The 22114-nt window shown below is 40.3% G+C and overlaps 1 protein-coding gene across 3 annotated transcripts in view; it reads left to right on the forward strand.

The window, feature by feature from the left end:
• RORA (RAR related orphan receptor A) overlaps positions 1-22114 on the forward strand; it is a 714208-nt gene that overhangs the window by 612430 nt on the left and 79664 nt on the right. Inside the window, exon 1 of one of the 3 annotated variants that reach the window (XM_063089779.1) lies at positions 9138-9261. The exons of the other annotated variants lie outside the window; for them this stretch is intronic. Within the exon in view, the coding sequence (XP_062945849.1) occupies positions 9231-9261 (31 nt within the window). The 5' untranslated portion in view covers positions 9138-9230. Of the gene's footprint in view, positions 1-9137; positions 9262-22114 lie in introns of those variants that run through there. 3 annotated transcript variants of the gene reach the window in all.

Below are 22114 nucleotides of genomic sequence, written 5' to 3' on the forward strand. Positions count from 1 at the left end.
CTGATGTGTTGGTAGCTATACAATTAAATGCTTTTGTCAAAACTCAAAGAACTGTATACCAAAAAGGGTGAGTTTTACAATATGTAAATTGTATTTAATAAAAGGATGAAAAAAACCTCTGCGATCTGAAGGATGAATCAAAGTACAGTGCTTCTAGTTTAACACGGTAACGTCAGAAAAAAAAAATAACATTAAAACGGAGAGCATCCTATGTGTTTCACTGTAGTTCTAGCTGGTAAAATACTGTTAGTATAAAATAAACAGTAGGTAATAATTTATATTACACTATGAACTGAGCAGTGATTGCTCTGAACATATAAAGTATGTTTTCTTTTCTCTTGTTTTGCTATGCCTGAATCTAACATGGTGACAGGAAACAGTTTCTTACTGGTATTTTGACAAGTGCTGAAATCTGCAAACTATACTGTAATTCTAATATATGCATTATTCATAAGAGAACAGAACTTTTGTTTGATTTGAATTACCTAATTAAATGGCAGTTTGACCTTGGAATGATATAAAAAACAAAACAACAGCCCAAATATGATAATATCATTTATCTTGCTTATATACGATTATTTAATGATAGACAACTGTCTATGGATGATATGTTACAGATGGTTTAGCTACTTGTGTCCTTGGAAGCAGAGTGACCTACCACCTGACCTCTTTGAGTATCTTCCAACTCTGATATTTCCCTTTTTGCCATGTTACCTCTGTTATATTTCAAGGAGCAAAGATGTTGTAAGTCAAGTCACTATTACATGCTGGTTTATGAAATTCAGTTTCACCATACTGCATGTACCTAACCTTTAGAATAATAGGTGAATTGGGCTTTTTGATGCCATTATTGTACTTAGGCCTTTACAGCAAATTCAATAATGCATAACAGTAGTTTCTCAATAATGTATACCATAACTTACACAAACAAGTCACTCTTTCTAACTTGTATTATAACATTTTAAAAATTACTTTATCTACATTTTGCTTAAGAGGTGTTATAAAAACATCTCAAGGCTATGTATGTACTATGTTTTTATATAAATAACAAGACCATGCATTGCTACAGTAATTTAATAAGTGTAAACAATTTATTTAAAGTGCATTGAAAATTGACTGTAAGATTATTATTCTATCAAAGACATTTGTTGGGTGATTAAAGTACGTGAACAAAATGCTATAATATATAACATATGTTGCAAAAACTATGAAAAAAGCAGCAGTGATACAATTTAGAAAAGTAAAAACAGTAAATATCTTTATCTTGTGCTTTTTCTACAGAACAGCACAAAATATGAAATTGTTATTTTTTACATTTTTAATGGATCTGTTCTTTTGTTGGAGTCTTTTAGAAATGCAATCATTGATTTTTGTGTTTTTTAGTTTCCTTGCAATACTATCTAACGTTCTGTTACCAATATTTAGAGTTGTTTATTCCAAAATACAAAAACAAAAAACAACTCCCCTCAAGAGTTAATTTAATGTGTAGCAAGTGTTTCTTAAATGTACAAATAGCAACATTGTTTTCAAACAGGATAATTATAACTGTGTACAGTATGTTTCTTCATTAGTAGCAATTAAATAATTTACTAAATTGTGCAATAATTCATAATGACACATGCTAACCCTGCTCAATTACAGGAGCTAGTGATAAAAGAATTTCTTGCACACGTGCCTAGGAGTGATTAGAGTAGTAATTTTTGATTCCTGAGAAGTCGGCTTGCCATTTCCAAAATACTGAGTAGTTCTCAATTCAAGGAAAAAATTAATTAAATTTTTGTGTGTCATAGCGTAATGGTTAAGAGTGCACATCCTCGAATCAGTTTACATAGGTTTTTCTTATGGTTCCACCAGTTACTAGCCTTGTGCTCTTGGACAAGTCACTTAATTTCTCTGTGCCCCAGTCTCCTCATTTGTACAATGAGGGTAATAAATAAAAGTACAGAAAGTTGTTGGGTGAATGAAATGATAAAAAGAGCGTAAAATAAATGCCTAGCACAGAGGAAGTCTCAGTAGGAGAGGTAGTAGCAGCAACCATAGCAGTATTATATACTTACTGGAAAGCCATTTTGATTTCAGGAAATTATCTCTGGGGACACAAAGTTTAACTGGATAAATTAAAAATCTAATGTGAATTTTGGAGCTTCGGAATGGAATGCCTAATTTATTCTACCCCTATCTTACAAAACATAGGAATAGTTTTTAATTCAAGAGAAGAGTGTTGATTGTTTTCTAAATGTAAATCTAACATATTTAGAAAATTTTAACATTTTTTATTAATACAGAAAAACATACCCAAGTCTATTCTTTTCTTAGTGCTTACAGCATACTTCCACAGTGCAAGACTGGACATAAATAATAAATGTACTTCTGAGAGTGGAGAATAGACTTCTGATCAGACACTGTCAGCACAAATGAATCCCATCCTATAAGCTGGAACTTAAATGTGAGCATCAAAACCACTATTGACATGTGGCACAACTGTCTGAAATGTCAATAGTCATAAAATGAGTATTTCATAATGCAGAATAATTGATTACTTTGCTTGACTGAACAGGAACATATTTTCTCTTCAAAAGCAAAATAATGCCAGCATTTGCTCCTGGAACACTCCTAGCTGCGAGATTTGGATTTCCCAATGAAGCCCACATTACTCTGCGATCCTTGATCATGCATGACAAAAATAGGGAAAAACCATCTGTAACTGCTTATCTTTTCTCCATTATTTTAAAATATATTTTTAAGATAGTTCTTTAAAAAATAAAATATGGCCTATATATGAAGCATCTATGCTAATAGGACTGTCTCAGATAATTTTCTGAACTAAAATGAATGAAATACAAAAATCAAATAACATTCAATTTATCTTGTTCACCCTAAAATGCTCTGCTTAGCTTTTCACTCTGATGAAATAACACCCATTTCCAGTTTTATTCTCCCTCAGTGTGCTGTGATGTGGAACTCTTTTGCTCCAGTGTTTTATTAAGTGTAATTTAACTTTATGACTATCAATCCAACTATTAGTACTTACAGTATGACTATGAAATAGGAAAGCTGCAAAGAGCTTTGTTTTCTAAAGCACAGTTCCCTTCTGCCCTCAGTAATTTTTTTCAAAACCCATTCTCTGAATGTGTATAATTTGCAGAGCTCTGTACTAGGCACTTTGAGGGAAGGCAGAAGAAATAGATACAACCTAGATTTGGGGCTTTCTCCCCTCCTGGTCCATATGTATTTTATACTACTGTAGATCTTCACTACTAGTTGTTCCTTATGCATTTTCTGTCTCTCTACTTCTACCTGTGTTCTGCCATCCTTCCAAGAGGCCCTTCATTTTTATTTTTATCCACTGAGATTTGGTTTGGCCTCCTAGGTCTCGTTCAAATAGCACCTCCTTCATGAAGTCCTTCTTCTCATAAAGCTTAAGATGAACCCTGCACAAAGTAACCTCTCCTATTCTTGACTTACGTAGCACTTTATCTCTGGAACACTTAGACGATGTATCACATACTCTGCCTTACATTATAAGCATTGCATTCATTTTCCTACTAAGTTGCAAACTCCTTGAAGGACAGACTGACATCTTGATCTTTTTCCTTTCCTCTCCATGTCCTAGCACAGTGTAATGTACACAGAAGATGTTTAGTCATTGCACATTGGATGGGAGCTTGCTCTCCTGTAGGAAATAAGACATGAAAAGCATGCTAGGCTATGAAGCCTCTTAGGCCAAAGCATAGTTTAAGTCTTATACATCTTTGTATTCCCAATACTTAGCAAGTGCTTAATAAATACTTGCTTTACACACACACACAGAGAGAGAGAGAGAGAGAGAGAGAGAGCGAGAGAGAGAGAGAGCGAGAGAGAGAGAGAGTTTTGAAACTGCGAATGCTTAGTAAAAGTGTGTCTTTATTAAGGATCAATATTTTACACCAGGCACAAGCTCTGTGTGTATAACAATATAGGGGCTGATGAGGGTGGTGATGGCTGTTCCACCTGTAAGCTCTACTAAGAGATAATCACTCTGTTCTTTCTTTATATTGTTTAATTTTATCCTCCTGGTGGCCCTGCAAGGCTCTACTGTACTTATTTCGCATATGATGAAACAAAGGTTTGCTCAAGATCACTCAGCTAGTGAGTGGAGTGAAGGTTGGTTTTCAGCCCAACTTTGTCTAAAGCCAAAGCTCATTCTACCATACCATGGAGTTCAATGGAACAAAGAAGGCTCCTTGGAGAAGTAAGTAGACATGGCACCCCAAAGAGGAAGGAGTGAAAGTGTTCCTGAAAAGTGGACAGTAAATGATCCTGAAACCATTCATGGGGTGTTCAAATCATGGGAGCCCTTTTGACATCCATCCCTTCCCACTCACTCATTCTATAGGTGAGGGGCCTAATGTCCTGAGAGGTGAAATGACTTGCCCAAGGTGACATAGAAAGCTAGTGACAGTGTGAAACTAGAACCCAGGATTCCAGGTTCTGAGTTCACCTGTATTTCCTGTATTCCTTTAATTAAAAAAAAATAAAGTTGTTTCCTGAGTGGCCTGTTCCACTGCCAGCTGTAGGAGTGGGATGAGGACACCCCATGGGAACATGAAGGAATGGAGGGCCCTCTTGCCTCTGATTTGCTCTCCTTCCTTTCTGCCTTGGCAGGTGTGTGCAAAATGAGGCACCTGCTACCCACCTGTTCTGTGGCAGTTGCTCAGCTCTGTATGCCTGTGAACTTTACCCTTTTCCTCATTGTGATGGTTACAAAACATAAGCCAATTCTCTGAATTTCCTAATAGATGTTTGAAAGATATGGCTCCAGAAATCACAGAATCCCTGCGCCATTGTCTTCATCCAGTCCAGTCTTTCACCTCCGACATCACATTATACTAATAGCCCCACTAAGATTTGCAGCCGTCTATCAATTGTGAGTGGCAAAGTGTTGTGCAGGCATCTTTTCAATGAACAGCCAGATTCTCTGCTCCCTGTGGAATGTTCAGACTGACTCAGGGAACTGACCTCTGTAGAGTTTTCAGAGCAAAGGTCAGCTGATGAGTGAGCTTCTTAAAACCAGGGCTACTGTCTTATTCTTGTTTGATTCTCCAGCACAATGCCAGGCACATAGTGGGTACTCAGTAAGTACGGTTGATTGTGAGAAATGTGTGGGTGTGAGTGTGAATGTGTGTAAAATTAAAGATGTCCCTTGCTACCAGAATGCAATTTATTTCACCATATTTCATTGACTATGCATATGCATACATAAATGCATATTTAAATTACCTATATTTGTTTTAAAATCATGAGTAAGACAGACGGACCACATTAATCTGTTCATCCCCTCCTCCTTAACACTCATAAATAGGGGCTCCTTCTCTCGCCTTTGGTCTCACCAGTATTATTCTATTCATAAATGTTCATTTGTGAGACACTGGCTCCTTCTGGGCTCAAAATTAAGCAAGTCTGCGATCTGTTGTAGGTTAAGTTTGTGCCTTCGTAGCTTCCCAAGTAGTCTTGCTTAGAACTCTGGGTCTGACCCTATTTGGTGTATAGGAAACCTGGCCCGCCAGCTCGATGTCGACCAGAATGGCCCACTACTAAAGATCACAGTGCAGTGGTGGCTCAGGATTCGGCTGAATCAAACTGCCTATGACCACATTAACCTTTCACTGATCCCTTTCTTGTTCAGCTAAAAAGAAATTAATTGAATTAGCAAGCTGCCACACACTGGAGAGAGAGAGACATAGGGCCTGGGTGAGACAGAACCAAAATGCTCTCTCACGTGCATCAGCAGACTTTGAAATCATCTTTGTCCCAGGAGCCACTTGCAGACTTGGGATAAATTTGTCAATTCACTGGTTTGTCATCCTCCCCAGTAGCATTATGTGTGTGATTTGGGGAAGCATACCATGAGATCAGACCCTGTGTTGTGAAAAAACAAATAAAACTTCATAAAGTCAAGAATCATTTCTTTATTTAACCTCTAAAAGAGGGAAGATTGGACATCAATTTACTGATTATATTCCAGTCTAGACCCCTGCAAAAATTCACCAGGCTTTTCTCATAGGTGTTTTGGAACAACCTGGAATCAGAAGCATCTCTCCACTTCCTTGCTAAGTGACAGCTCTAACGTAAAACCCAATGCACAGGGACATTATGTGGAGCTGTGACCATCTCTGCGGGACTCTGAGATAAATTACATGTGCTTATATGTGTTTTGTGTGCCTTCTTTTTCTGAGATTAGCCAATAGAAACGTTTGAGTTGAGAATTAATATATAACATACTCCCATTCATGGTAAAGAATTTCCCTCCTGTTCAATTATCTTCATGTAAGCAACATTATTTTTCTTTCAGAACACTTGGTAAAAAGAAAAAGATGGAAAGAATATATTGCTTAGCACTGTGTTTTCCCCCATAGTGAGTACTCCATTAGCATTTGTTTAATAAAATAACTATTCTTACATATTTACTGTGTTTTAATATTGCTTCATATTCTTATATTACTGCATTTTAAACATACAGTGGGTAAGAGTTTGTGCTGAAATGTATCATTTATGGCTCCAATTTGTTATTATTTATAGGAGATATGGATCCTTTCATTCCTGACTGATTGTTTTGGTTGAGGACTTATAATTTCACAGAAAATTTGCATTTCAAGTTTTTTTTAAAAAACAGCCTCTCATTTTTACTTTCAAAGTTTCATGAGAACTTTGTGCTAATATAAGAACAGTAATATACCCTGGGTTAAAAGCTGAAGACATTTAATAGAAGCATATATTACAAATAGCATCTAACCACACAGGAAGGTTAGGACTAAATATCTGAAATTTTGTTGCTCATTAGTTGTAGGATGAAAATGAAATACATTTTTTAAAGGGCAAGGTCAGTATTACAATTATCCTGAAAATGTCTTTGTTGAATAAATGTGTAAATATTTCAAATAAGTATTATGGAATTATATTTCTATTGGGGACATATTTATAGGATGAATGATTCTACTACTTATAATTGCAGGAGCACATGTCATGTTTCATGTTGTTCGCGATTACCGATTTCATTTGAAATGGTCTGGAAATAAATGCCGATTACTAGTAATGTAAGACTATTTACCTTAGAGTCAGATGTCTGACAGGCAGGCTAGAGCTAATGCATTTGGTTATTTTCAAAGCATTATTTTCAAAAGCAGGATACTGTTTTAGAGTAACATTGTGAATTCTCCGAGTTGTATATCTGGATTCATTTGCATTGAGTTTGGAAGAACATACCAATGAGTCTCTGATGTTTTTTCATCCTTGAACAGTGCAAGGGAAAGAAAATTGTACCTGGGACCTACTTACAGGATAGCTTGGCATTACCCTTCCTTCTTGTAGTCATTAGCACATGGGAAATCAAGAACCTAATCTGAATGATGGTGTCTGTGTAACTGAGGGGCGTTGCCAAACTGGGAGACATAGTTGCATCATGGAACGTGGTGTGATTTAATTTCATAATTGTAAACATTATAGTGGGTATGGTTGATTCATTTCAAACTCTTGTCTATTTCGCTATGGCTGGACAGCTGAGTTAACATGGGTAGGTCTTGGCTTCACACTTTTATAATTTATTTTTGTGGCTTTATTTGGAAAAAATTCTAAAGGAAAAAACTCTATTAGGATGAATTGATCTGAAATCAAGATTTTATAAAACTACAGCTTGACTGAAGGCCAATGAACCTTTTTGACTTTCTATATCAGAGCACTGTGTAAATGTTTGGAAGACTTAATTTGCCTTGAAACCGGGTTGCAGGTGGGGATGGGGAGGGTATGAATCCTTGTTTTCTACAGGGCTGATTGTCTGCATGTGTTTTAAATTATGGCCCAACTTCGGGGCAAGAGCAACTCAGTTGCATGGAAAAAGGAACGCTAGAATTCTTTGCTTAATCATTATGAATGCAACAAGTAGCAGCCATCTAATCTTTTAAGTTACAAATGGAAACATTGACCAAGAGAAAAGAAAGCAGAATTGAAATTTCATGAAGAAACAGCAGTGGGAACACAAACTTGGTTTCGAGAATTTTTTCTATTATGCTCAATACTATAGACACACTTGCCAAAGTTTTAAATAATGCAGACTCTGGGTATGTAGCATCTGAAATTCATCGTAAAGAGATTCATCTGTAAAATAATAATGTCATAATTTACTTTTCCATAAGGCCAGTAGAAAGGATACAGCTTCAAAGTTTGGAAGGAATTAAGTCTTAGTTGCAAGTTAAAATTCGCAAAGTTGTCCTTTGGAGATTTTTTTTTTTTTTTTTTCTGTCCGAAATACGTCTTTTCCACTCGTAGATGCGTTCTCTGGAGAGAATGCTGAATATAAAAGAGCCTGGGAATCCAGTGCCTCAAATCGGCTGGCAAGCGGAGTTCATTTAGGTGATTCACATACAGTCTTTCTGCTCTCCTTCCAGATATCAGTGGTCCTGGACGCAGGCGCGGGGGAGGGGGGAAGGTACGAGAACCTTCCATGTTGGTATGATGGGGGTTACCAAGGGTCGGGTGGGTGAAGTTCCCCAGCCCAGGCCGGCTGAGTCTCTCCTGAAAGACTTCGGCGCTCACTCCACTCCCTGGAACCGTCTCAGTGGCTTCGTTCTCCACGGCCCTGGAGAGGGCTGTGCCTTCCAAATAGAGCTGGGGAGCTCTGGGAAATGAGGGTGGCTGGAGCTCCCCAGACTAAACCCCTCTTTTCCCCAACGAGCTGGAGCATCTATCACCCTCGAGGGCCCCAGGAAGGGAACGGGAGGATGGCGTCGGGTTGCGGGCCTCTCGCCCGACGGAGTGTGGGGAGAGAGTGGTCAGGCGCGTGTTCCTCCGGGCGCTGCGTGCAGAAAGCGCCCGGGCGGCCACAGGTGCTCCGGGGGAAAAGGAGAAGGCGGGGAGTCCCGGCGCGGGCCGGGGGCGCGGGAGGGCAGCGCCAGGCCGGGGTGGGCCGGTCGAGCCGCCGCCGCTCACCTGCCCGCGGGGGCGGGGCGGGGCGCGGCGCTGGGGCGCACCCGCCTCCCGCCTCCCGCCCGGGGAGGAAGCGGAGGGGCGCGGTGTAAACAGAGCGGCGGCCGTGATGTCAGCCGGTCACATGGAGCCTCTTATGGCTCGGGATGGCTCTCGGCGGGCGGGCAGCTGCGGCAGCTGCTGCTGTGGCTCGGGCGGCGGCGCGGCGGCGGCAGAGGGGGCTCCGGGGTCGGACCATCCGCTCTCCCTGCGCTCTCCGCACCGCGGCTTAAATGATGTATTTTGTGATCGCAGCGATGAAAGGTGAGCTGAGGTGCCCCGCCGGGGCCGGGTGGGCAGGTTGCTCCGGGGGGCGGGGAGGAGGGCGCGCAGGGGGAGGGGTGGGCGCGCCTGCCCGAGCGCACGTACTGCCCGGGGCTGGGCGCGGGAGCCCCGCCAGGGCCTTCGGGGCCACCGCAGCGGCGCCACCTGAGCCCGGCCGCTGGCTCGGCCTGCCTCCTGTTAGGGGCGAAGGCGTACGAGCTGGACTTCCCCTCTTCCGCCCCCTCTGGCTCCTGTCAGTCGCCTGGGTCCGCCTGGCACCCGGCGAGTCTCCCAAAAGAAAGTTTGCCGGCAGTCGCCGCGCTTCGGGGAGGGAGGAGAGGGGTCTGGGGAGCTCGGAGGAAGCCGGGGACGCCCGCGGCCGGTCCCCGGGGCCCGCACCCCGGACAGCTCCGGCCTACGTGAGGGAGGCGCCGCGGCCGAGCCGGGCCGTGCGTGCGCGCGGTCGCGATGTCATCCCTGGGGACTGGTCAGCGCCCCAGGCCTCGCGCCTTCCCCCGCTGGCGGCCCGGCTGCCCCGAGCGCTGAGAGGCCGGTCCGCTCTGTGTCCCGCCGCGGCCACTTCCGAGAGCGAGACGAGCGCCTCGAGCATGGCAGGAAGCCCTCGGCGGCTACCCGTAGTCGCTGAGCACCCCGCTTGATACTCTGGCGTGTGGATGGATGTGGGGAGGCAACTTATCGGCCCACAGGATCCGTGGGCAGAGGTGGAGGTCAGACCGTGGTGAGGGGCCGACGAGCGCGGGTTGGTCGCGGCCAAGCCTCCCCCCCCACCCCACCCCCGGCCTTCAGCCCTGATCGAGACTCCTTAGTCGGGCCGGTGGCGGGATGGGACGGGGGCCTGGTTGGGGATCGGACTGACTCGAGGTCCTCTCAAGTGAGGAGACAAGAAACCGTGGCAAGTCAGGGAAGTTCTGATGGGAAAGCCAAAGTTTGGAGGTGTGCAGGAAGTCGCCTGTGCCGCCTGGAGAAACCGTGACACGCTCATAGGACAGTTGCAAACCGTCCCGGAGAAACTCAGCCTGCAGCACGCCGCGCGCTTGTGCGCCTGCAGGTTCCTCGCGGTGGATAATCTGCCCGAGCGGCTTCGCAGGCCCGGCCGCCGGGAGTGGGGATTTAAAACCCCATCTGTTTGAGGCGGACACGGCTCCCCTAATGCGCAGCAATTGTGCAGACCCAGACTGTCCTGCAGGTCCTGTCCGCCCGTGCGGGCGCCGGGCACTCGTTAAACGTTTGCTAGGCTGGGGGCTTGTTGCAGTCCAGGATGAAGGACACCACTTCAGTATCTGCGCAGGGTTTACTTTCAGATCACAGAGCTTTTGCCTTTCTTCAGTAGAGATTGGGTGGCATCTCTTTTATTAATTATTAACAGGCTGAAACGTACTGGACGCTAAGATGAGCTGCTTGAGATGAAATCTTTTATACGATGAGCCCACAGCAAATTTTCTGTCTTTTCCCATGTGGCTTGCGGGCAATGGAATTTAATCATTTTTAGAATATGCAACAGATATAGTAAAAAACAGGAAATCTCCCCGTGATCCACGCTCTTGAGCATTTAAAATCATTTGGGAAGACAGAAATGTTAAGGTTTCTGACCGACTTCTTATGTAAAAGAAATCTATTCTCCTCCCCTCTCCCTCCCCCAAACTTATGCTATTCCTGCGTTTCATTAATCTCGTAAGTGTGAAACGACTCAAAGGGTCCTTGTAGTTAAGATGGTTTCTCCCATTTTTAAAAAATTATGAAACAGATTTTGCTATTTGAGAGGTGCCAGTGCCAGTCCTTATCCTTTTTGTTTAGTATAATTTGTGTTGATTGGGGGAAAGGTGAGAGACTGAGATTTTTTAAACTGCTTTTCCCCGTAATGAACAGTAACGACCAAATAATATAGAAAATACGATGTAATATTTTAACTTAATTCTGATGTTTCCTAGTACGTAGGCTTTTGCTTTTGTAGTTATAGTACAAAGTGAACTCCCATACTATCCCTTACTAATAGAATCATGAGAATCATACCCCCCGCCCCCCAACAGCTCTAGCCAACACATTTGTCTTGGAGTGACCTCTGGCTGCCATAAAATAATAGATTCATAGTATCCTGCTTTGAGGAAAGTAGCTCAGAAGTACTGGCAATGCAATTTTTCTATAAGCTGAGCTGCCTGAGAGAGAAAGAGAGAATGCATCTGGACAATTAGAATATTTCATTCCCAATATCATAACATCCTGTGTTTTAATGGGATTATCTTGCTTTGGCACAAATTTAAACTCAAGAAAAATAGTTTGTGGGAAAATAAGGAATGCTGTAAATGTTTCTGTATCAGATTTAAGGGGGAAAAAACTGGCCCAGAATCATATTAAATACTTCCCTACTGCCTCTCAGTTTTTAATAGTTAAATTGGTTCCATATGTAAGAGAGTTTGTATAATTAGATTTTTTTCATGCAAAACAGAAACACTCTTTACAGTATAGCTTTTTGGTATGTGGATGCATGTGGACAAGGGAGGAGAGAACAAGCCACCATAAAAGAGAAACATTGTCTTTGTTGGCTGACTTACTGATGTTTTTTAAACATCAGTAAATCAGGCCTTTTGAACTTGCCAAAAAAGAAAATCCTTCCTCCATGTTAGTTGTCAAATAAGTTTAGGCTGAACGTGATTTCATGCTTAGATGTAATAAATCTTCATTTGAGCCACTCTAGTCTCATTCTTCAGTTTTGCTTTTGTTTAATTAACAAAATTCCAATACCATTTGAATAGCTTCTTGGGTAAATGGAGAGAGCCAGCGATAACATTTATAATTAGGGAGCACTTGTTCTGTGCATCACAAAAGTGATCGGCCAGATGTCACGCGACAGTTGGGTGCCGAAAGGAAATGCAAGAGCTTCATGAGTTTCAGTAGATTATATGCCCCTTTGCTTCATAGGAGTGTTCAGCCTATGTTCATGGAAATGGAGTTATAAGAGGGAAAGGAGGCTTACAGGGAATTTCTGTCCCATAATAGATTCTTCCTCCAGCCCGATTCATGTGCAAATGCAAGGGACCTTACCACTTTGAAAACACTGTATATGTTGGTGATTAGTAGTGTGTCCAGCTCTAATAAATGTGATTTTATAGTTTTGAAGAATTTGGGCTTTGTTTTTACCGTGTGAAATTTGAATTTGATCCCTGGTCTCATTTTAAGCACCATTTCCACAGTATCCCTTACCTGGGATTTTTGTTCCATTTTTGTGATCTATGATGGGAAGGACTGGGAGAGAGTGATGGCTGGATCGTGAAAAGAGAAAACCCAAATGGCTGCCACTACTGAGCAGAGAGAGTGCTTATGTAGGGAAGAAGGGGTCAGTTCTTTTAAAGATAAAGAGGATCTCTGAATCTGTGTGTCCAGGGAAAGAGTGGGGAACCTGGACCTTCCATGAAGTAGAGAGTATTTTTAAAGCAACATTTTCATGGGCATTCTCTTGATTTTATGTATTTCAATCACATAACTCGAAATGTAAAGGAACATCATGCTCAAGTAAACCATTTTGCCCTTGGTTTGAATTGAGAACCATTTAATTTCATTAGCATTGCCCAGTTATGAAGCAATACAATTTCTAAATACAAATAGTCATTTTAAATATACATGTGTGTATGTACATAATATGTGATTTAAATCTTAGTTTTTTAGTACCTAGTAGATATACTTGTAAAGATATTAATAGTTCTCAGTAGACTCATTTTTCTCCCATATTTTACTTCCAGCCAAGTGAATCACAATAAAAATGGATAAGATCAGCAAGTGGGTAATTGCAAAGCACCTGCAATAGCACCCAGCGACTTTGTAATTTGTTCTGGGGTGCCTAAGAAGATATTTACAAATGACCATTTACTGGGAGAAAAAGTTACTGGAAGGTTGGATGGATAGATAGAGATCTGCAGAGCTAGATGTGGAGTTCAGTTTTCTTAAAATTCTCTTGACTTATTTTAGAGATCAATAAAGCCCCTTGTATGGAGCAAATCTAAGAATACATCATAGAAATGTCTAGTGCATGCATTTAAATATTTATGGTGTTCATTACTAAGAAATTAAGCCTGCCTTAATCTATATATTTCATGTTAAGTAATTTTTAAAACCATAATTAGACACTCAGAGTCAACAGCGACACCATTTTTATGTTTCTCTACTTGAAAACAACTTTTTTGGAGATACCTACCAGTGACAACTTAGGTGTGAATTGACATTTGATATTATATCAAAGAACACATATTGACCCTTTGAGGAATGATTTACAAGTTCTCTCTCCCCCATCTAGCAACTCCACTGAGGATACCTTCCTTTCATCCCAGCCTTTTGACTCATGGACTAAGAGATTCATCCTCAGAGCTTTTTGTGTATGTCAGTATTGTGTGTGACATGATAGAACATGCCTTTTTCTATAAATTGTCAGAGTGCTATGTCCAGAGATAAGGGTCTAAATAGATCAGATAATAGCATATATTAACCAATGGGCAAAATGCAAGAAAGCAGCTGAAATCTTTTGTTTCTAGACTTTCTTTTTTAAGTGAAATTTGTTAGCCCTCATCACATAATAAGGAGATAATATGATAACTTCAATATCTTTCCTCCTGTGGGTAGGAAAAATAATGCTAAGTTTATTCCCCAGGTTTGACAGTGATTTCGTTTTTTGCTTCTGGTTTTATTACCTCTGAAGTTTACTGAGCATTTCATAAATAAATAGAGAGACGATGTTAATCTATATTTATTTTGTACTTTATGGTTTATAAACTCTTACCTAATTTAATCCGCCTTGGAAGGTTGCCGATAGTCTCATGTTTTTTTAATTCGAGAAACTGAGGGTCACAGAGGTTATGTGCTGTAGCCAAGCTCTTCTGGCTCATACATGGTCAAGCAAGGACTGGAACCTCACATTTCTACTGTCTTCGTGCCTCTTGAAGGAAGCTGTGAAAATGTCCTGGATATAACTTTGTCTCTAGTTAGTGGAAATTATAACTCTGGCATTTATATGGGGAAAAAATAGATTCAATTATGTAATGCTTTGCTGGGGCTAATATCTTTAAATTACTATTTAATAAAATCAATTTGGTACAAATGGGGTTATTCTTATTTGCTTATCGTTAGCTCTCTTCATCTATGATTTTCATTAAGTCCACTTGTTATAGAAGGATCTGGATAAAATGTAAGCATTGCTTTCCGAAAGACTACAGAATACCATGAAGTGCAGCTAACCTATGTAACTGATCACCACTATGATAGAACTGGAGATCTGTATGTTCTGTTTATCCTTAGGCAAGGGGAACTCTCATAAATACTCCTTGTGATTTTACCATGCCTTTACATCGTAGAAAGCTCATTAATACTTGTGCTTGTGAGTGCTGTCCTGTTTGTTTCCATGACAGCTAAGGGACATGATTGTAGATATACTCTGGAGGAATCTGTTGTCTTGTCGAAAATCACCCTAAGTGTAAAAGTTTCCAAGTACCAAAAGCTCATTTCTCACTTGATGGTACTTACCTTTCTGAGTGCTGGTTCGGGGTATGTTTTTCTGAAAGCTAATAAGCATTATTTCATAGTGTCTCAGAGATAGAAGAAACCCCCTAAAAGTCACTCAGATAAATGTCCCATTGGCATCTGGGTCCTCTCCACAATATTCCTGCCCTATGCTTTTCTGTTTATGTTTGAATATCTCCAGTGATGGAGAACTCACTATCTTTTGAGGCAGCTTATTCCATATTGAATTAGAGAAGTCTTATATCAAGCATAAATCTCTCCTTTTTACTTTTAATCCCTTAATTCTGATCCTTCCTTTTGGGGTGTGCAGAGCACATTTAATCCATCTTTCAAATAAAAGACTGTCGATTATTTGAAGACCAGTAGCTTGTAACACAGTCACACCTCTGACCCTTAATCTCTGCTATCCCTCTCCAGTCTGCGTTGCTCAAAGTTCATGGTTCAACTTTCCCACAATCTTGGTCAGTTTCTTCCTCAAGCACACTTCGGTTTGTCTAGAACCACTTGAAATTTTGATGCCAAAAATAGAATCCAAGGACCAGTTGTGGTATGATTGACTTGGTACTTAACCCACCACAGAGTAAAGATGAAGAAATGACATAAAGATGAAAAACTTTTGTTCTAAATATTTTGGTACAGAGCTAGGCTATATCTTTAGTACCTCTCATGACCAATCTTTGTAATATCATTGTAATTTGTTCAAGTGGACTTTTGAACTGTTGAGGAATACTTTTAATTCAACTGCAGTTGATTATTAAATATCCAAGAAAATCAAAGATATTGCAAAAATAATTAAGGGAACATTAGAAGCATTTATGAGATTTTTTTTTTTTTTTTTTTAACGAAGTAGTGTGTCAGATCTGGGATAAAGCTGCCCTCTAGTGGTTACTTACTCATGGAAAACTAAAAGATATAATGGTGCCAATGAATTTCCCATCAGGCTAGTGGAGGTCAAAGGTTGAAATTATTTTCCCAATTGCTATGAGGCATTCTACATCAGATTCAAAACTGTAATTCATTGTTTTACGTGGTTATTAAAAATGTTATTGTGTGCAAGACCATGAATTTTAAAAGTTTGTTGAGAAGGAAGGAAGGGAAGTTTTCAAGATAGATTAAAGCTGATTTATAAAATTCTATGTCTCTATGTTAAATTTGAGTGAGATTTGGTTTGTGAATAAACAATTATTATGACCTTTATGGAAACCCTTGTATTTTTTTTTAAGTTTCAGCCTCAATTCTATTATCTTTTAATTCTATTTTCCACGAACTTTTTGACATACCCTCATATTTTTTAAAAAGAGGTTCTCATTTTGATCAACAAAATTCAGCGTTTTCCTTTTTTAAATCTAGAGCTTTTCTTTTTAAAAAGTGATAAACATTTAGAAATAAATAAACTACTCTATAGCTCTTTGTGGTAATAAAACAATTTTAAACATGGATGCAAAAACTATTAACCTGTTAGTTTGTGAAGACTTATGGGCTAGATCATTTGTTTCACTTAAGAATATGCAGTTTGGGCCGAGCCCGTGGCGCACTCGGTAGCGTGCTGCGCTAGCAGCGCGGCGACGCTCCCGCCGCGGGTTCGGATCCTATATAGGAATGGCCGGTGCACTCACTGGCTGAGTGCCGGTCACGAAAAAGACAAAAAAAAAAGAATATGCAGTTTGCCTAAAAAATAAAATAGAGTATATGTTACATAGGTTTTAAGAACATAATAGAGTTTATGCTTTAAAACATTGCATGGAGTACAGGTAAGCATTTGTTTGCATAATTTTAAGGATAAGTAGATAATACAGGTGAATTGTAAGTTTGGATTTCAGTGCTGTATCAAGTGAAACAATCATAAAACAATATGATTTCTGTGTCAGAATCAGAGGATAAGTATTGGTCTTCTGATGTCTTTAAATATCATTTGTCTCTGGAGCTACACAGAGGTGTAAGTATGCAAGTTCACGTGAACTTTGCTTTCCTCAAGAAGTCAAAACTTCTGATCTGAGCTAGAAATAACCAGAGTAATAATAATGGTAAGTAATCACTGGGATTTTAAAGGACAACAGTGTTCACTTGTCCTTACTAGAAAGATTTATTGCATCATTTCATGAAAAACAGGGAAGAGGAAAAAAAAATTAAAAAGCAAGGACAACCTCCTCTTTAGACCTTTCCATCATAGAAATAAGGTAGTGGTTCAGAAGTGAACACTTGTGGTTAAGTGTCAGATCAGTTATTGAAGCAAACCGTTTTTCAAACTGCGCCACCCAGAAGCGTGATTCTTTCACCACATGAGAAGTGTTCTTTTCCGCAGAACGTTATTTTCATTTTTCAGTTGTTGGGGTTTTTATTTCCTTCTTTTTATTTGTTTATCTCACTTCAGATCTTCTGTGGAACGCAGGGTAAAAATAAATAAATTTGTTTCAGTAAATACTTGAGTGCCCACTGTGTACTAGGTAATTCAGGGGCTACTCATGTGCTTTTATAATAGAGCTGAGACACCTTCCTCCCAATCAGGTGTCTTAAGCCATGAATCAGCATTTAAAAAATGCACTGAGAAATTGGCAGCCACATTTAACCAGAGAAGGCTGCTTTAGGACGATGGGGCTTGTAGGTTTGCAGTTTCTATGAGATGCATGCTTTTAAAACAAAGGAGATTTTGCAACATGCAAAACAATTCAATGAAATGTTAAGATAATTGGATAAGGCCAACCTTTATACTTATATGTGATTGTGGTTTGCTTCCAAATAAGCCAAGAGTTAGCTCTATATTCCTAAAACAGAGGTTCTGAAACTGTGGAGTACAACCCATTACCTGGAGTGTCTGTTAAAAAGGCAGATTCCTGGGTCCCACCTGGAGAGAGTCTAATTCTGTCAGGCTGCGGGGAGGCCCAGGAAGGCATATATTTAAAAAAGCATCTCAGGTGTTGCTGATGCAGCTGGTCCGCAGGCTTCACTTTGTGAAGAGTCTTCTAGTCCTTCAGTCATTCCCGATATCGTTCATCTCCACAGTCAACTGGGAAGCGTTTAAAAAATAAACGTCAGTCTCCGTTGAGGCCTGTGCAGATTCTGATGGTCTGGAATGAGGCCAAGGAATCTGCATTTGCAAAAGTGATTGTGAGGACCAGACCTGTTTGGGAACCACTGCTCTGGTCTAACCCTCTCCTCTTACTAGTGAGGAAAGTGAAGCTCAGAAAGATAATTGATACGAAGATAGGCATACACTTCCCTTCAGCCCACTTAAATCTCCTTTCAGAGTAGAAGGGGGGCCCAACATGAACAATTTCTGCCATTGTTTGGATATTATTAACACACTTGAAATATTTTTCTGGTTATTTTGACCTTGCTATTAACCAGCGTGTAGGAGAAAGTAGGCAGACTGTTACCCCAAATCTCTTACCCCAAATGGCCCAAACAGGAGAGGACCCTGAGGCTGTTTTGGTGCTGGGGGTGCCTGTGATACTTTCCAAATTATCTTCCTTTTGGGCATAAAGCCCTTCCCAGAGCTCTGGCCTCTGTGTGTGACATAGACCCAATGCACTGTAGCCCTCACTATGTGCCGGGATGGCGTCTTGCCAATATTTACGCCAGGACGGCGTCTTGCCAATATTGTGACCACTAAGTGGGGGTAGGCTGGGGATTGTGCTGCAGGCCTCAAGGCCAGCTCCAGTGGAGACAGTGTTGTCTTTCTGTGTTACTTTTTCCGACAACAAAGTAAAAGTTTCAGTGCTCTGCAGGCTCATCAATAATAGTTCCTATTTACAGGATGACCTTTCTGAGGCCCGTGTGCCTGGTGTGCATCTGCCCATGTCCAGGTTCTGGAGGTGGAGAAGTCTGACCCAGGCAGACACACTGCCTTGATGCAGTTCAGATTCTAATCTGGTAAAACAGATTAAAGTAGAACTGCTCTGGCTGGTATGGAGAAGGGCACCCTGCCCCCTGCCGCACTGCAACTCCCACACTCTAGGAGCTGTGGGCCAGCAGTAATCACAACAGGCTTAGTCTCTGGTCTCTGCCAGTGTCCATTCTGGTGGGAAGAGGTAGACAACGCCTAAGTAAGCATATAAATGAAATAGATGAATGCAGATAGTGACAACAGTAAGGCCAACATAAAAACAGCGTGGTGGCCCCATGGATCAATATCAGGGAACTGGATCAAAGAATTTTTTCCTATCCCTGGTGAATAGATCCAGAACAGAGCATAGGGGTTATCTAGCCTCTTAGTTCCTAACCTTGTCTGCATATTAGACTGTCTAGAGAACTTTTTAAAAATATGTAAATCCAGGCTCCATTCCTAGAGATTCTGATTTTATCAGTCCGAGGTGGGGCTTAAGTATGGGTAGTTTTTTAAAGCTATTCAGATGATTCTAGTTGAGAAACCTCTGAAGTCCAACACCCTTTATACGTGAGCCACCGCTCACCAGAGTAGCCAGACAGTGTTGAGTAGAGTGGAAACCCCCTACGTAGGGTGGGAGAAGATGAAGACGTGGGTTCTCGTCCTAGATCTGCAACACAGTAATTGTCAGCTTACCTCACTTTCTCACTTTCCCCATTTGTAAAATTAGAGAGTTGGACTTGATAGCCATCAAGATCTTTTCCAACTCTATCATTCTATGAAAATGTTCTTATTAAAACAGAAAAAAATGTCTCCTTTCTTGTTGGAGACTTGGAGGAAGCAAATGAGTGTCTCCTAGTATCTTTATTCCCTCTCTCAACCCCTAATTGCTATAGATGCTTCCAGTCAGTTAATCAGTTTCTTTTGGAAGTGAAAATTTAAGGTAGAAAGAGGTGATTATTTTATGCCAACTATTTAAATAAGTTTAAGAATAAGCAAGCTTTCATTAATATTAATAATAAATATGCCCAGACGTAGTTCCAGTAAATTACAGTCATACCTTATTTATCAAACTCTAGCCCAAAGCTTTTTCCATTTTTGATGGTTGAGTTAAAACCAAGGAGCAGGGGAAATTGTTTAAAATGGAAACCCTGGAATAGCCTTAACCATTGCACGCCACAGTAATTTTATTCTTTACCATATTCCAGGCCAGAAACACAAAGAAATTGAGTCTCTTCTAATGTATTGTTTGCAGTTTATTAGCAAGCAGAAACAGTGTATCTCCTGTGTTCTCAGCTGATAAAAGGAAAAATAACAGAATTAAACCCTCACATAAAAAATATCATTTTACTCCCTCATTTGAGATCTGGTATAAGAACTTGGGTTTCCTTGAAACATTTATTCAGAAAGATAGCAGTTCATTATAAAGCAGCATGGTGTGATGTAAGCACCTTAACTTTATTTTCTTTTTGTGTGGAATTTCCTAGTGAGGTTTGATAATAGTCAGCGGTTCCAGAAGTGATAAAAGAACTTGAAAAGAAAATCTGATGGGAGCTGGTAAATGAAATTAGAGCCATATCTTTTTCAACAGACATCTTTAAAGATTAACATATTGCCTATTTTGCCTGTACAAATTTAAGAAATTGTATGCACGTTGTATACACATCCACATGTTTGCCTGAGACATTAGATTATGAAAAATCATCTTGCTCTAATAGCAAGCAACTTCTGAAAATGATATTGTTTAACAAAACAACTGGTTTGATAGAAATCTATTTCAAAAGCAATGTTTCTATCACAATGAAAATCATGTAGAACAGAAGTGTTTTGTTTCCACTGCTGCAGAGAAACAAAGTTGTTTGAGATGAGTTAAGATGTCTCAAAGTTTTGGCAGACTTTCTAAGCCCCCTTGCTGCTGTTGCTTTCTGAATCCTTTTTGAAGTGGCTTGGAAGTTTCTGTGTAATTTCAATGGCTGCTTAGAGAAAATATTGGCTAAACTACTCATTTTGACTGTTAAGATGGCTTGAGCGTTTTCAGAATGTTTTCATTTGCTAGAAATATGTTCTTGCACTCAGGCTTCTCTTGTTGAAGAAGGTTGGTTACCAGCCATCTGATGATGCCTCAGGGTGTTTACAGAAAATGTGGGCGCTGTAGTTATATTTGAGCACAGCCCTCCCCCAACAAAGATAGTGTGGTAATCAGCAGGAATGTGAAAACATGTATTTAAGGATTGATGCTTGTAAAAGAGGTGCCGTAAAGAAACATGGTTGTTCAGATGTAGGAAATGACTGACAGCTCTCCTTGTAGGCATGCTAGTAACAATAAAGTCTAGAAGTTCAACATCAAAGGGATCACAGCTTACTCCACCAGTGACTTGCACATCAAAGAGGGAGCATAAGACAAAGGAAGTGCACTGAGGTATTTTTCTGCCTCATAGCCAGAACCTCAGGGGGAGCTCCCAGAGCTCCTTTCATGAATGCATAGTGATTTTTGCAGATCAGTGTCTTCATTTCATAGATGACCAGGAATATAAAAGCAGGGCAAACGAGGGTTATAATTGCTCCCCATCACTTTAAGTTTGGTTAGGAAAGATTCATCACAGGAGAGATTGGTCTATCAGGTTTCCTTGAGTGCTGAATTCTGTATCAGCATCGGTAGCTCTAACTTCACCTAGTATAGTACAGGGAATTATTCACAAAATAAGAGAGTGACAAATTGGACACATTTCAAGTTGGTTGTTTGGAATTATGCTTAAGAACATGCAACTGGACCGAAGTTTGTGGAGTTATGCCTCTTTTTTTCTCTCTAGCTTGCTTGCTTTTTAATTAAAAAAAAAATTAACCTTGTGGGTGGATTTTTGCTGAATCAGGTGTGTGTTACTTAACAGGTGTGTGAGATAATGAAATTTAGACCTGTTAAACCAGCTCTTAATTAATCACCAGATCTATGCCCAGTTCTCCAACTCAAAATCCTGTGTGCTCCAAAATGCCAAAGGTAGAACAGGAAGAATAGTTTGGATTTGACTTTTCCCCTCTCTCTTGATATTAAATTGTAAATAAATTCAACCATGCAAGTATTATGGGTGGTCTGAAATAATGGTGGGGGTTTTTTGTTTTGTTTTGTTTTGTTTTGTTTTGTTTTTTTGCTTGCCTTTGAAATTTGAAGTTCTTTTATAGTTCACCTTCAGTAATTTACTCATTTTTAAATGCTATTGAAAAATAGTAGTGCTTTGTGTAGTCATTAATAAATACAAAGCAGCTTTCTCAAAGCTCTGGGGAGACCTAAAAAACACAACTGTGTTACTAATTGATGCTATACTGAGCTGACAAAAGTAGTGCATTGGTAAACAGACGTTAGAAAGCAAGAAGTTAAAGAACTATAGGGGATTATGTAGACATCAAGGGTTGGAAATTATAATAAGGCCTCTTTAGGGGAGCATTAATTTGCATGTGGCTGAATTAGGACAACCAATTATTTCTGAGGACACTACTAAGAACTCATCCAGA

This window comes from Cynocephalus volans, chromosome 3 (assembly GCF_027409185.1).
Source record: "Cynocephalus volans isolate mCynVol1 chromosome 3, mCynVol1.pri, whole genome shotgun sequence".
Taxonomy (NCBI): Eukaryota; Metazoa; Chordata; class Mammalia; order Dermoptera; family Cynocephalidae; genus Cynocephalus; species Cynocephalus volans.